The sequence below is a fragment of the Pan troglodytes genome, chromosome 10 (assembly GCF_028858775.2).
Source record: "Pan troglodytes isolate AG18354 chromosome 10, NHGRI_mPanTro3-v2.0_pri, whole genome shotgun sequence".
NCBI lineage: Eukaryota > Metazoa > Chordata > Mammalia > Primates > Hominidae > Pan > Pan troglodytes.
In genome coordinates, this window is record NC_072408.2 from 26,593,707 (window position 1) to 26,610,079 (window position 16,373).

Here is a 16,373-nt window from a genome sequence, read left to right on the forward strand (position 1 = left end):
TTTTACAGAGATTAGAGTTTTAGAATGAAGCCTTAGAGTTGCACTTTAGAATCTATATTGACTAGGCAGGTAAATATATATTTATTGCATTTAACTAACTAGGTAGGTAGATAGATGAGCTTAAATACTAGAATATCCTTTAAAGGAAAACCTGAGACATTTTTCATATGGGAAGCATCCTACAAAAATATCTTTGCTTTTAAAAATGGATACGTTTCTAGCATGGGCAGCAAAACAAGACTCTGCCGCTACAAAAAATAGAAAAATTAGCTCGGTGCAGTGGCTAATGCCTGTAGTCCCAGTACTTTGGGAGGCCAAGGCAGGAGGATTGCTTGAGCCCAGCCTGGACAACATAAAGAGACCTCATCTCTACAGAAATTTAAAAAATTTAGTTGGCCATAGTGGTGCACACCTGTAGGCCCGGCTACTCAGGAGGCTGAGGTGGGAGGATCACTTGAGCCTGGTAGGTCAAGGCTGCAATGAGCCGTGATGGCACCACTGCACTATAGGCTTGGCAACGGAGTGAAGACCCTGTCTTAACATCCCCCCACCCCTCACAATAGGTACATTTGATGTTAGACACAGATCATTATAAAGCTTACTTAAGCTAACAAAATTCATGTAAATTTTCTCAGGTGTGAGTGAATAGGTTGTATTGGTATATAGGTGAACGTTCTTTTTATTTTTTGAGACAGAGTCTCGCTCTGTCGCCCAGGCTCGAGTGCAGTGGCATTACCTTGGCGCTCACTGCAACCTCCTCCTCCCAGGTTCAAGCAATTCTCTGTCTCAGCCTCCCGAGTAGCTGGGATTACAGGCGTGTGCCACCATGGCCAGCTAATTTTTGTATTTTTAGTAGAGACGTGGTTTCACCATCTTGATCAGGCTGGTCTTGAACTCCTGACCTTGTGATCCACCCACCTCGGCCTCCCAGAGTGCTGGGATTATAGGCGTGAGCCACCGCGCCCGGCCTGAAAGTTTTTTTTTTTTTTTTTTTGAGACGGAGTCTAGCTCTGTCGCCCAGGTTGGAGTGCAGTGCCGCTATCTCTGCTCACAGCAGTCTCCGCCTCCTGGGTTCACACCATTCTCCTGCCTCAGTCTCCCGAGTAGCTGGGACTGCAGGCGCACACTACCATGCCTGGCTAATTTTTTATATTTTTAGTAGAGACGGGGTTTCACCATGTTAGCCAGGATGGTCTCGATCTCCTGACCTTGTGATCTGCCTGCTGCGGTCTCCCAAAGTGCTGCGATTACAGGCATGCGCCACTGTGCCCGGCCTGAATGTTCTTTTTTTTAAGAAGGTATATACTGTGGTTGATTGTCATGATGCCTGCAATTTTAAAATGATTCAGAGAAACAGATTACAGATAGCAAATAGGGTAAAATGTTAATTGAATTCAGATTTAGCTGTATTTTGTGTCTTTGAAATTTTCCATGATAAAAACTTGGCGGGAGGGAAGCATACCTCTTTAAAGTTAATATAATTTTCACAACTTGACTTGTGTTGTTTCTTAAATTGCAAGCAGATACACACCTTTTCATAGATTTAGTCTGAAAACATTCTTTCTCTTGACCCTTATGATTGAAGTGACTTTCATGTAATTTATTTATTGAGAAGATTTTGAAAAAAGAAAATAAGTGAATTGCTTTTAAAATGAAGGTGGAAGTGTGATACATTTTATTAAGATGTGAATTTTTGAGCATTTTGACCACTAGTATATACTTTTTTTTAGTAAATAAAAGAGTTACTACTGTGTAATACTTTATTTTATTTTATTTTTTGAGATGGAGTTTTGCTCTTATTGACCAGGCTGGAGTGCAATGGCGTGATACTTTATTTTATTTTATTTTATTTTTTGAGATGGAGTTTTGCCCGTTGACCAGGTTGGAGTGCAATGGTGCGATCTCGGTTCACTCCAACCTCCGCCTCCTGGGTTTAAGAGATTCTCATGCCTCAGCCTCCCGAGTAGCTGGGATTACAGGCACCTGCCACCACACCCAGATAATTTTTTGTATTTTTAGTAGCAGTGGGATTTCACCATGTTGGCCAGGCTGGTCTCAAACTCCTGGCATCAGGTAGTCCACCTGCCTCGGCCTCCCAAAGTGCTGGAATTACAGGAGTGAGCCACCGCGTCCAGCCATATGTAATACTTTAGTAAATAAAAAGTAAAAGGGATTGATTGGCATTTTCAGTCTTTTTTTTTATGGCTAGAGATGAGTTAAAAAAATAAAATTTTAGGGCTAGGAAAAGATTTTTTATTTGGACTTTAGAAAAATCAGAGACCAGTTTTCTCTCTTCTGCTTTTTTATTTAGCTGGGAAAATACTGCAAAATTTCCCCAATTCTTTGACATGAAAAGAAGTAGGATGTGGCAGCAGTTATATTTTCATATTAATGAATAGAAGAGATTTCAGGTCAACAAGTGATTTGCAGAGCCATAAAGATAATGCTTTGATTGTGAATTATTTACAGCTGGAAACTCTTACTTTCTTATGCTGCTTTGAACTGTGGAAGGGATGAGATGTGATAAGCTGTGTGTTTGGGGGTGTGGGTGCGGTTTGTTTTCTGTAAGATGTAGTATTTAGTTCATGCCTGCCAAAAGTTGCTTAAATTATTCCATATCTGATTTTGAGGTACTGTCGTGTTTCTGTCTTGATTTGTACTTCATTGCCAACTAATTAATTTAAAAGCATTGTTGTTTTCTCATGGAGAATATGGTTACTATGCTTTGTTCACATGGAGCAGAATGTCAAGTGGTAATCTTAATTAAATATTTGTAAGATCATATTCATGTTAGTGAATTTCTAGGAATAACACAGCCTTTTTTCTTCTTTTGTAGCATAAGCAGTACTATAATGGATGTAGACAGCACAATTTCCAGTGGGCGTTCAACTCCAGCAATGATGAATGGACAAGGAAGCACTACTTCTTCAAGCAAAAATATTGCCTATAATTGTTGTTGGGACCAGTGCCAGGCTTGCTTCAACTCTAGCCCAGATCTGGCAGATCACATCCGTTCCATACATGTAGATGGTCAGCGAGGAGGGGTTGGTTTTGTCATTTCTTTTTTTCGCTCCCTGTTTTCGTTAGTTTTATTAATTTATAATTGCTAGTTAGGCTTTTTTGCTGAAAGTAATTTGGGATTATTTTTACACAGGCTTAGTTTTTTCAAGTGAATTTTTAATAATTATTTCCCATATACTTGATAGAATCAAATAAAAATAGGATATGTGCTGGATTTTAGTTTGTTTTTAGATACGTTATTTTGAAGAAATTAGACTTTTAAAAGTATAGAGGGTGACAGTATTATTAATGAATACAGTGTATTCCAGGGTTCTGATGTTTTGAGTTGAGAACATTTAGAATTAGCACTGTCTTGATTTTCCTTTGTTTTGAGTTGAGAACATTTAGAATTAGCACTGTCTTGATTTTCCTTTGTTAGAGGATCCTAAATTATTCCTGACGCTTAAATTAACTGGGGAGACTATTGGTACCAGGATTAGTGTATGCAATTCTATTAAATAACAACCTGAACTCATTATTTGTGAGTGAGAATTGATCATCTTTCCCAGGTCTTGTCAGAGCTGATTTAGATGGAAAGTTCTGATTAGTCAGTATTGACCTATGTCCTTTCAGGAATACATTTAATTGTGTCAGTTCATGTAACTTCTATTAGGTACTGAATAAAGAGCTAAGCAAATTGGGTAAGCCAAAAGTAATGTGCCAAAATATTAATTTATACAGTTTCAACTTCATCTAGATTTTTGTTGAATAGTTATCACACTTAGTGCATTTTTCAGAAATTAATGTCACAGTGTAAGGGCAGGTAATTTATTAATATTAGGCCACACATTTCCTATCAGCCTGGCATCACTATTGAAGAACAGATAACTAACACAGTAAAAATCATCATAGTTTAAGTTAGTGGGTAACTGTTTCCAAGTTCTGTTGATATTTAGAGTATAGTATTGATCTTTTTTTTTTAAACATCCAACCAGGTCAACGTTTCTAACATTTTAAGCAGTGATGTCATACTTGAATTTTTTTTTTTTTTTTTTTTTTGAGATGGAGTCTCACTCTGTTGCCCAGGCTGGAGTGCAGTGGCGTGATCTCAGCTCACCGCAGCCTCTGCCTCCTGGGTTCAAGTGATTCTCCTGCCTCAACCTCCCGAGTAGCTGGGATTACAGGTGCCCGCCACCATGCCTGGCTAATTTTTGTATTTTTAGTAGAGATGAGGTTTTGCCATGTTGGCCAGGCTGGTCTCGAACTCCTGAACTCAGTTGATCCGCCCGCCTCGGCCTCCCAGAGTGCTGGGATTACAGGCGTGAGTCACCGTGTGTGACCGAAATTTCTTTTAAGACATATTCATCCCTGTCACAATGTATTATAATGTGTCAGCAGTTTTTTGATTACTCAAACTTGATAAGTATAGCACTTGTACATTTGTCTTCTTGTTAGAGTTAATATGTATGATGTCTGAGTAACCAGTAAAATGTTATACTTACTTATGATCTGTTAACTAACTGTGTCCATCATATGGTATTTTCAGTGTAAAACCCAGCTCAGTGGTTGGGCTACTTTGGTAACCCAGTCTTCTCCCCCAAGCCATATGTCAGATACTTAGTGTGAAGTATCTTAGTAGGTTGGTTTTCTGGCTTTTGTAGATCTGCTTTTTGTGAGCCAGTGCTTGATGTCACTTGGTATATACCATTTTTGAGCATCATGGCATGATGCTTTTTTGTCACTTGACTTAGCAACTGTGTATAGAATAATGAGCTATTTGGAAGATCACTGGGCTTCTCTTAGTAGATGTGGGAGAGGGAGAATTTCACATTTCTGAGTCTTGGAATCCCACAAGTTGAGCTGGCATACAACCTGATGAGAATTTCAGCCCTTCCCAGATTTGTAGAAAAAATGCAGTTACAGTCTGATTTTTATTTTATTTTTATTTTTTTAAAATTAATTAATTAATTTTTTTTTTGAGACAGAGTTTGGTTCTTGTTGCCCAGGCTGGAGTGTAATGGTGCGGTCTCAGCTCACTGCAACCTCTGCCTCCCGGGTTCAGGTGATTCTCCTGCCTCACCCTCCCGAGTAGCTGGGATTACAGGCATGAGCCACCATGCCTGGCTACATTTTTTTGTATTTTTGGTAGAGACGGGGTTTCACCATGTTGGCCAGGCTGGTCTCGAACTCCTGACCTCAGGTGATCCACCGGCCTCGGCCTCCCAAAGTGCTGGGATTACAAGTGTGAGCCATCGCACCCGGCCAAGACTGGTTTTTAAAATAATTAAATATATCATGTAATCACAGTAATTATATACCTGTACCTTATTGATATTATAGAATTAGACATGAAATGTTGGCATTTGTCCCGTAAGTGTAATATTGAAATGAAAAATGTCCCATGTGATTTCTTGAACCCTTATTCAAAAATATCACTTGATTACCAATAATAAGATTCTCTAGCTGATTTTAAGAGTAATGCTGTTTGGCCGGGCGTGGTGGCTCGTGCCTATAATCCCAGCACTTTGGGAGGCTGAGGCGCACGGATCACGAGGTCAGGAGTTTGAGATCAGCCTGGCCAATATGGTGAAACCCCGTCTCTACTAAAAAATACAAAAATTAGCTGGGTATAGTTGCGCGCCCCTGTAGTCCCAGCTACTCAGGAGGCTGAGACAGAAGAACCGCTTGAACCCGGGAGGCGGAGGTTGCAGTGAGCTGAGATCACGCCACTGCACTCCAGCCTGGGTGACAGAATGAGACTGTGTCTCAAAAAAAAAAAAAATAAATAAAATAAAAAGAGTAATGTTATTTTGATCAAAGATAGGAGTCCTGATCTTTGAAGGACGTTATTTGCTAAACTATAAATGTAAAGGATCAAATAATGTAGAAAATGCATCCCAGTTTTTTCCTACATACCAGTCATTAGAATATAGACTATGGTTTGTTTGTTTGTAGAGATGAGGTTTCACCATGTTGCCCAGGCTGGTCTCCAACTCCTCGACTCAAGCGATCTGCCCGCCTTGGCCTCTGAAAATGCTGAGATTACAATAGACTATGTGTTTTGAATGATAAAATATGAATGAGAGTTTGGAAACTTAGTACTACTATAAAAGACAAGAAAACTTGATCTGATTTTGTGCTTTGAGATTGGCTTTTGTGTTTGTTTTTTCTTTTCTTTTTTTTTTTTTTTTTTGAGATGGAGTGTTGCTCTGTTGCCCGGGCTGGAGTGCAGTGGCACGACCTCAGCTCACTACAGCCTCCGTCTCCTGGGTTCAAGCAATTCTGCTGCCTCAGCATCTTGAGTAGCTGGGATTACAAGTGTGCACCACCACGCCCAGCCAATTTTTGTATTTTTAATATAGATGGGATTTCACCATATTGGACAGGCTGGTCTCGAACTCCTGATCTCAGGAGTTCCTGAGGAGGACTTGATCATCCTCCTCAGCCTCCCAAGGTGCTGGGATTACAGGCCTCTGAGCCACCATGCCTAGCGGGTTTTGTGTTTTGAAGAGTAGTTGTTGGTTGGAACATCAGATTTTTTTCTTTGAAATGAACTTTAAAAAAACAAAAACATTTTCGGCTGGTCACAGTAATCCCAGCGCTTTGGAAAGCTGAGGTGGGTAGATCGCTTGAGCTCAGGAGTTTTGAGGCCAGCCTGGGCAACGTGACAAAATCCTGTCTCTACAAAAATTAGCTGGGTGTAGTGGCACACGCCTGTGGTCTTAGCCACTCAGGGGGAAGAGGTGGGAGAATTGCTTGAGCCCAGGAGGTTGAGACTGCTGTGAGATCGTGCCACCGCACACCAGCCTGGATGACAGAGTGAGATCCTGTCTCAAAAAAAAGAACAAAAAACATTTTTAATGTATAGTTCAGGGGCTTTAAGTACATTCACCTTATTGTGTAATCGCCACCCACTCTCTGTCTCCAGAACTTGTAAATTATCATCCCAAATTGAAATCTGTACCCATTAAACAAACTTACTCTCTGCTCCCACTAGCTCCTGGTAACCACAGTTCTACTTTCTATCTCTGTGTGTTTGACTGTTGTAGGTATCTAATATAAGTAGAAAACACCTGATTTTGTTGGCCTAATTATTTTTTTAGATTTCTTATTTCTTCTTTCTCTCTTAAGTGTTAAAGTGTCATCATGGAACAGAAACAGATGAGGAAAAAATTGGTAACCCTAGAAGATTTTATGCTTCTGATTATTGAAAGATGACAGTTTTACTGGAGCAGTAAGTTAGCAAGATCTAAACTATATTTATTTCTGTTCTTTTTCTCATTCCACTATAATCTTTGCCCTGGGGAGAAAAGCAAAACCATTATATATCCACTTAGCATTGTTTTTTTCCCCCTTTTAAGTTGTTTATGTTGCTATGTTCATGTGGACTTCTTTGGAGGCCGAAGTCAAGTGGAGTTTAGATTTTCCTGGCCTGATTTCTACATTAAAATTAAACTAATCTAAACACCAAATTATGAATACACTTTTTTTTCTTAAACAGAGATGAGGTCTCACTGTGTTGCCCATGCTGGTCTTGCCTTGGCCTCCCAAAGTGCTAGGATTACAGGCGTGAGCCACCATGCCCAGACCAATACACCTTTTTTTTAAAAACATCATGAGAGTGCTTTCTGCAATTTCAAAAATAAAAACAAAACAGGCAAAGAGAGAATCAAACCTATCTCTAGTGTTAAGTATGATAGAATTTTGTTATTGTTGCCCAGGCTGAAATGCAGTGGTGCAATCTCCACTCACTGCAACCTCCACCTCCCAGGTTCGAGCGATGCTCCTGTGTCAGCCTCCTAAGTAGCTGGGACTACAGGTGTGCACCACCACACCTGACTTACTTTTGTATTTTTAGTAGAGATGGGGTTTCACCATGTTGGCCAGCCTAGTCTCGAACACCTGACCTCAGGTGATCCACCCGCCTCTGGCTCCCAAAGTGCTGGGATTACAGGCCTGAGCCACCGTGCCCGGCCTAGGTCCGTACTTCTATGTGTGACTGGTTTCTGAAGATTAGACTCTTGAGTTATCTTACTAATCAAATTTCAAATCCCAGTGTCCTCTTAATATAAGTCTTGGAAAGTGGGGAACTTGTAGGACTTTAGAGGCTTAGTGTAAAATATATTACTGTTCTTTCTTAGCTATTTCTCACATAAAAGCAATTTCTGGAAAGAAAGCCAGAGGTTTAGGTTTCTTGATATAGGATTTATTTTCTGTGTCATTTGAGGTTTACTTTTGCATATATTCTTTGGTGTGTTTTTTTGTTGAGAGGCAAAGCGAGGAGATTGTGGGCAAGGGAGGAATATGGTACAGTATTATTGGAAGACTTGAATGAGTCCAGTTAACTATAGCACTCAGGAGGTCAAGGTTGCAGTGAGCTATAATTGTGCCACTGCCTTCCAGCCTGGATGATAGAGCAAGACTCTGTCTCATTAAAAAAAAGAAAATAAAAATTGGGCTTGGTGGTACCGTGGAATCATCCATCCAACCCCTCTGCCTGACTGTGTGTGTGTGTGTGTGTGTGTGTGTGTGTGTGTGTGTGTGTGTGTGTTTAATGAGACAGTCTTACTATGTTGTCCAAGCTAGTCTTACTATGTTGTGCAGCTCCTGGGCTTAAGCAGTGCTGCCATCTCAGCTTCTTGAGTTCCTGGGATTCCAGGCATATATCACCACACTCAGCTGGCCTATCTGACTTTAGATGGTGTCTCTCTTTTCTTTTTGTGTAATTTTACTGAAAACAAGATCATTTACTCAGTATAATTAGGCCTTTATTTTGGCATGTAGATTATTCTGTTAACTTGCTCTGCATTTAGAATATATTTGGCTGATTTTAATTTACTGGTAATAACTGAATTTCCTTGTGCATACTTACTCTGACAGATTAACATTGCACTTTTTTGCAGTGGATTTTTCATTTACAGAAAGATTTCATGGATTCATTTGTGTTCTTCAGGTGCATAGGTGTTTGTGCATTTATCTATATTACCATACAAGCCATTTTAAGTATAGGCCATTCAAATACATTCAGATACATACACTGGTACAGGGATACACTGGTTCATACACTGGTTCAAGGATATTGACCAAAGTGAAGGAGACTCAGACTACCCGTGGCTCCTAGGTTTGTACCATTCTTATTCACTTTGGGCATTTTGGAGAAGATTCCCGGAGGCAAAACCTGTTCTGACAGAAACTCAGTACTTTGTAGAGTTCTCAACAGAAAGCCGAAACCTCCCTGTAACACTGAAATTTTAGACATCTACATCTTACATGTAAGGAACTTGAAGATTTCTTTAGCAGTCCAAAAATATATGTATGTTTTTTGAGATGGGGTCTCACTCTGTCACCCAGGCTGGAGTGTAGTGGCGCCATCTCAGCTCACTGCAACTTTCGCCTCCCAGGTTCAAGCGATCCTCCTCCCTCAGCCTCCCAAGTAGCTGGGATTACAGGTGTGTGTCATCACACCTGGTTAAGTTTTTGTATTTTTAGTAGAGGTGAGGTTTCGCCATGTTGGCCAGGCTGGTCTTGAACTCCTGACCTCAAGTGATGCACTCACCTCCGCCTCTCAGAGTGCTGGGATTACAGGCGTGAGCCACTGCACCTGGCCCAAAAATATTCTTTTAATGGCTGTATGGGTTTAAATTTTTTTTTTCCTGGACATTCTGGCAGGAAAACCTGATGGCAGTTATTTTGAGAAGGAACCTTCAGTGTCTAATATAAACCCAGTTGTTTCATTGGCTGGTCTTTCTGAGATAATATAACATCTTATATTTTCATAGTGTTTTGGACTTACCACGTGTGCTCAGAGTATTTCTGATGAAAAAGGAAGTAGATGATTCTTCCAAGATTACATAGCTGCAAAGTGAAAGAACTGGATTGAATTCAGTTTAGCAGTGGCATGATCTTAGCTCACATAGCCTCAAACTCCTGGACTCAAGCAATCCTTCTACCTCTAGTGTAGTAGTTGGGACTACAGGCATGCATCACCACGTCTGGCTAATTTAAGCATTTTCAGAGTTGGGATCTTGCTTTGTTGCCCATACTGGTTTGAAATCTGTCTTCTAGCCATCATCTTGCCTCAGCCTCCAGAGCAGCTGGGATTCTGCGCACGAGTCACTGTGCTCAGCAGGTTGTTTTCTATTTCTGTTATGTCTGATACAACCTAATACAACACAATTTGCTGTATCATGAGAGACTGGACTTGGGACCCCTGTGTCTTATTCTGTTAAAATAGCCAGACCTTAATTCATTTTAAAATAGAAGAACCATGGCAAATTATATTCTTGAACATACTTCTTCCAAATTTGGATATAATTGGAATCCTTTGGTATTTGATTTTTCAGGGTTAATTTTAACAGTAGGAGAGTTTCTAAAAATAGCATAAAAATGTTTTTCAGATATTATACGTCTAAAAAGTCTCAGATTTGAAGAAGACCCTTTTGTCAGATTTGGGAGTATTTTTATCAAAACGTCGTCCTAATACAGGCTAAGAAAGGAAATATAGCCTCGAACAGTTTTGTGTATTTTTGTGGATCTTTCTTTTTTCTTTTTTTTTTTTTAAGACGGAGTTTTGCTTTGAGTGCAGGTTTGAGTGCAATGGCGCAATCTCAGCTCACTGGAACCTCCACCTCCCAGGTTCAAGCGATTCTCCTGCCTCAGCCTCCTGAGTAGCTGAGGTTACAGGCATGTGCCACCACACTCGGCTAATTTTGTATTTTCAGTAGAGACGTGGTTTCACCATGTTGGTCAGGCTGGTCTCGAACTCCTGGCCTGAAGTGATCTACCCACCTCGGCCTCCTAAAGTGTTAGGATTACAGGCATGAGCCATTACACCAGGCCTTTTTTGGATCTTTGTAAACATTTCACCCCAATATAGCTAAACACAGTTAACTTTGATCTCTTTACGCCTACTTCATTTGGTATAAAATTACTAGGTTGAAGATTTTGGTTTTTCTTTGAATCTGAAGATGTTGCCTTAATTGTGTTACTAGACATTATTCCATGTAGAGTCTAAACCATACTTAATAAGGCTGTATCAGATGTGATTTCAGACCTGCCATTATCTCTATAGTCATGTTTGCTCATAGGAAAAAAATTAGAAGCCAGATACTGCTGTTTCTACCAAATTTAGTGATTGAGTGTTGTTAGGTAGAGGCAGTGCTTATTTCGAAGGAACTAAATCTTATCTTTAAGAGTATTTCAGAGTAGGGCGGGGGGGTCACTTAAGAATCCTTTTAACATTAAGGAGAATCCTTCTGTCAAAAAAGTTGTTACAGGAATGATGTTGATATTGTTCCCAAATACTTTCTTTAAGGCATTTCTGTTTACGTATTAGGTTGGTGCACAAGTAATTGCGTTTTTTTTCAATTAATGGCAAAAACGGCAATGACTTGTGCACCAAACTAATAATATGATTTCTGAGAGAATTTTAAACCAACCCCTGATTCCTCCTCTTTGTTACTTGGATTGCAAAATAACACTTTGAATCTAGTAGTAGTTGTGTTTTTTTTTTCTTGAGAGAGGATCTGTCTCTTACTGCCCAGGCTGGAGTGCAGTGGCATGATTATAGCAGTTCACTGTAGCCTTGCCCTCTCCAGTGCAAGCAATTCTCCCACCTCAGCCTCTTAAGTAGCTGGGACCACAGGTGGGCACCACCATGCCTGGTTAATTTTTGTATATTTTGTATAGACAGGGTTATGGCATGTTGCCCAGGCTGGCCTCATTCCTGGGCTCAAGCAATCCTCCTGCCTTGGCCTTCCAAAGTGCTGGGGTTAGAGGTGTGAGCCACTGTGCCTGGTGAGTCTAGTAGTCTTGATTTCAAAAATTGATAGCATTAATTACCCATGTGTGATTATTAAACAATATTGAATTAATTTCTATAGCATTTAAGTTTTTTTTTTTTTTTTTTTTTTTTTGGAGAGAAGGTCTCACTCTGTCACCTACACTGGAGTGCAGTAGTGCCATCATGGCTCACTGCAGCCTCCATCTCTTGGGCTTAAGCAATCATCCTGCCTCAGCTGCTAGCCCTATGCCCCACCACCACCCCTGAGTAACTGGGACTACGGGTGCATATGCCATTATGCCTAGCCAAGTTTTTTTGTTACTTTTGTAGAGACAGGGTTTTGCTGTGTTGCCCAGGCTAGTCTCGAACTCCTGAGCTCAAGCCATCCCCCTACCTCGGTCTCCCAAAGTGCTGGAATTGCTGGTGTGAGCCACCACATCGGGTGCATATAAGTATTGCTTTGTATTTTTTTTCTGTTCCTAGATTTATTTTTAAAAGTTACTTTTAACTCTGAGAACCTTGGCCATTAGTTTATAAACATGTTCTAGGGTTGGGAATTTTGAGTATGAAGGAGGAAACATTATGACTTCCTTTATCTCATACTTAAAGAAACTAGCAAATTCGTTGTGGAGTCAGGATATGCAGTAACTTCTCTAAACAGTCTTGTCAAATGGCAGTGGTGGTATTGCCTTGTTATACCTATTTGACATAAGATGGTATTGTTTTTGAGTAAAAATTGACCTCAATTATTTGTTTATAGACTGTCAGTTTTTCTAGTCTATTAAAAATTTTATTTTAGGCTGGCTGAAGAAAGATTCTTCAGTTCTTTGTATATCTTTCTTGTGTTCTATATGTATGTAGTATATTACAGTCTTCAAAGTGTGACTCTGTAATTGTTCTTAACCTTAGAAAAGAACAGAGCCTTTCAAGATAATGATTCTTTCAAGATAATGATTGTGGTAGACCCTTCTTTTCCTGATGTTGGGAAGCAGTTTTCAGTGTTTGGTTTGATGGAAATAGCATCAGTTAGGAAATTGACATGTCACTGGTAGGAAGATGATAAAGATTAATTTGTTAGTTTTGGTGCTTTCCACACCTAGTTATACTTAGTACCCTGAACCTAGAATGTGGATCTGTTATGAAAGTAGGGTAGCTCATGTCTGTTGTTTTTATTACTATATACACTTAATATTTTGTATTCTATTTGTTTCATAACAAAATTTCATATTCCAGACAGGGTCTCAAATATCTCTCTATGTCATAATCGAGATAGAAATAATTCTTCATGATTAGAACAGTATAGGAACAAATATTGTCAGTATGCATGTGAGACCAGGATATCACCAGTAAAAGATTGTAATTTGATAATTTTCATTCATTCTTTGAAGTTGAAAATATCAGTATCTTCTAATTAACATTTATTGGTCATTTCATTAATTTTTTTATACCTTTAAAAAGGTATATTTTTATAAAATATACCTTTCATAAAAGGTAAAAGGTATATTTTTCGTGCTATTTAAAATTAATAGATGTTTGTTCTTTTGTGCAGTAAATACAAAAATGTAAATAATGGCCCATGGTCTCAGTTCCAAGGGATATATTGCTAATATTATATATATTTCCTTCTGAATGGTATTCTGTGATCGGTGTGTTAATTCCTTATCGAAGGTGTGGACAGTAGCATTAAGGGTGGCTTATACTAGGATGTTTTGACAGTTTATCTATATTAGGCATTTTGATTGGCTTGTACATTCAGTAGCTCTTGTCAGTTGAAGAGTTGTAACATGTTAATTTGAATGTATGAGGAATCAAACTCTTCTTGAGATAAGTCATGAAAATTAATATGGTTCTGTTTTTCTTAACAGGTATTTGTTTGCTTATGGAAAGGTTGTAAAGTATATAACACTCCATCTACCAGTCAAAGTTGGTTACAAAGGCATATGCTGACACACAGTGGAGACAAACCTTTCAAGGTAAGGATGTATGTATATAAAATTAATTAATTAATTTATTTATTTATGACAGAAGAGTCTCACTCTGTTGCCCAGGCTGGAGTGCAATGGTGCCATCTTGGCTCCCTGCAGCCTCCACCTGCTGTGTTCAAGTGATTTTCCTGCCTCAGCCTCCCGAGTAGCTGGGACTACAGGCGTGTGCCACCACACCTGGCTAATTTTTCTACTTTTAGTAGAGATGGTGTTTCACCATGTTGGCCAGGATGGTCTTGAACTCTTGACCTCAGGTGATTCTCCCGCCTCGGCCACCCAAAGTGCTGGGATTACAGGCATGAGCCACTGCACCTGGCTGTTTTTTTCTTTTAAATGTTAGCTTAAGCTGACGTGTTTCCTAATAGGCATAATTTTGCTCCTCTAAATTTTTTTAAAAACAACCATTTGTTTTAACATTCTTGTACACGCATTGAATTTCAAAAGTAGATGGAGATAAAGCTCATTTGATCAATTTTTTTCTATTTGAAGTACAGGAGAAATGTTGCTATTGGATTAGGGTCTTGAAAATAGCTAGTGGGTAGACTAATGACTGGAAGCCATGTTGGTTTTTTTTAATACCTTGTGGTCTGATTATGTTTTCTTATTGTTAAAGGTTTCGGCATTTTCATTAGCAAACAACATTGACTGTTATATAAAATAAATAAATTGTAGGACATTAAAGGATTTGATTTCTTTCACTCAGTTTTGAGGTCACACTACTGAGCTTAGTTGTAATTAGTTGTAAATCACTTTTGTCAAATTAGATGTATTCTGGGAAACCTTTATAAAGAGCAAGTTTCTGTAAAAATCTTTTCCATTTATCTTTATGAAAAATTAAGTATTTTGGTTTCTATTTATGGAAAGCAGCATATACCATAGAGATTAACAGTTTATGTTTAAAGGAGTTTAATAGTTGTTAAAACCACATTTACTGGAATGAATACTGTGCCAGTTATTTCCCTTGGGTTTTGTAGAGAGTGAGGTAATTCTTGTGGAGTTGCTTTTAAAAACAACCTTTTTGGAAAAAGCAATCAGCAAGTTAAAACATTATAACAAAGGTTTACACTAAGAATTATTTGTCTCTCTCTTTTTCCTGTTTCCCCCCTTCCTCCCAAATATATAATTATTATTTGTTTCTTGTGATTTTTTTCTAGTATTTCCTTATGCAACCACAAGCAGATAAATATGTAGTCTCATTCTCCTTTCTTTCTTACACAAAGTCTAGTAAATTAAATACTGTCTGTGCCTTGCTTTAAAAAGAAACAAACTTAATTTTAGAGCAGCTTTAAATACACAGATTGCTTGTTTTTCTATATACTTGTTTTTCTATATACCAAGTTTCTTCCATTCTTGAAATACTATATTGTATATGGGTACCTTGCTTTTTTGTTTTAATTTGAATAGTTTTTTTTCCCCCCTCAAGATGGAGTCTTTCTCTGTTGCCCAGGCTGGGGTACAGTGGCATGATCTTGGCTCACTGCAACCTCCGCCTCTTGGGTTCCAGCGATTCTCCTGCCTCAGCCTCCCGAGTAGCTGGGATTACAGGCATGCACCATCACGCCTGGCGAATTTTTGTACTCTTAGTAGAGATGGGGTTTCACCACGTTGGCCAGGCTGGTCTTGAACTCTTGACCTCGTGATCTGCCCACCTTGGCCTCCCAAAGTGCTGGGATTAACCACACCTGGCCCTAATTTGAATAGTTTTTGGGGAACAGGTGGTTTTTGGTTACATTGGATAAATTTCTTAGTGATGATTTCTGAGATTTTGGTGCACCTGTCACCTGAGCTGTGTACACTGTACCCAGTTGTGTAGTCTTTTATACCTAACCACCCCCACCCTTCCCTCCTAGTCCCCAAAGTCTATTATATCATTCTTATGCCTGCTCATAGCTTAGCTCCTAATTATAAGTGAGAACAAAACGATATTTGGTTTTCCTTTCCTGAATTACTTCACTTAGAATAATGGTCTCCAACTCCATCCAGGTTTCTGTGAAAGTCATATTTTGTTCCTTCTTATGGCTTGAGTAGTATTCCATGGTATGTATGTATGTATGTGTGTATGTGTGTGTGTGTGTGTATATATATATATATATATATTGCATGTTCTTTATCCACTTATTGATTGAAGGGCATTTAGGCTGGGTCCAATTTTGCAGTTGCAAATTGTGCTGCTATAAACGTGTGTGCAAGTGTCTTTTTCATATAATGACTTTTCCCAGTAGTCATTCATATAATGACTTTTTCCCAGTGTCATTCATATAATGACAATCCCAGTAGTGGGATTGCAGGATCAAATGGTAGTTCTACTTTTAGTTCTTTAAGAAATCTCTGTACGGTTTTCTGTAGTGGTTGTATTATATTCTCACCAGCAGTGTAAAAGTGTTCCCTTTTCACCACATCCATGCCAACATCTATTGTTTTTTGCCTTTTAAATTATGGCCATTATTGCAGGAATAAGGTGGTATTGTGTTGTATATCTTCTTTTGAGAAATGCTTATTCGTGTAATTTGCCCACTTTTCGATGGGATTATTTTTTTTTTTTCTTGTTGATTTCTTTGAGTGCCTTGTCAATTTTGGACATTAGTCCTTTGTTGGATGCATAGTTT

General features: G+C 39.0%; 1 protein-coding gene across 6 annotated transcripts in view; it reads left to right on the forward strand.

Moving 5' to 3' along the window:
- Nucleotides 1-16,373, forward strand: part of AEBP2 (AE binding protein 2) — a 114,532-nt gene that overhangs the window by 21,013 nt on the left and 77,146 nt on the right. For all 6 annotated transcript variants that reach the window (XM_054663096.2, XM_054663095.2, XM_054663094.2 and 3 more), the window contains exons 2-3: nt 2,837-3,044; nt 13,648-13,755. In XM_054663096.2, the coding sequence (XP_054519071.2) occupies nt 2,837-3,044; nt 13,648-13,755 (316 nt within the window). The remainder of the gene's footprint in view (nt 1-2,836; nt 3,045-13,647; nt 13,756-16,373) is intronic.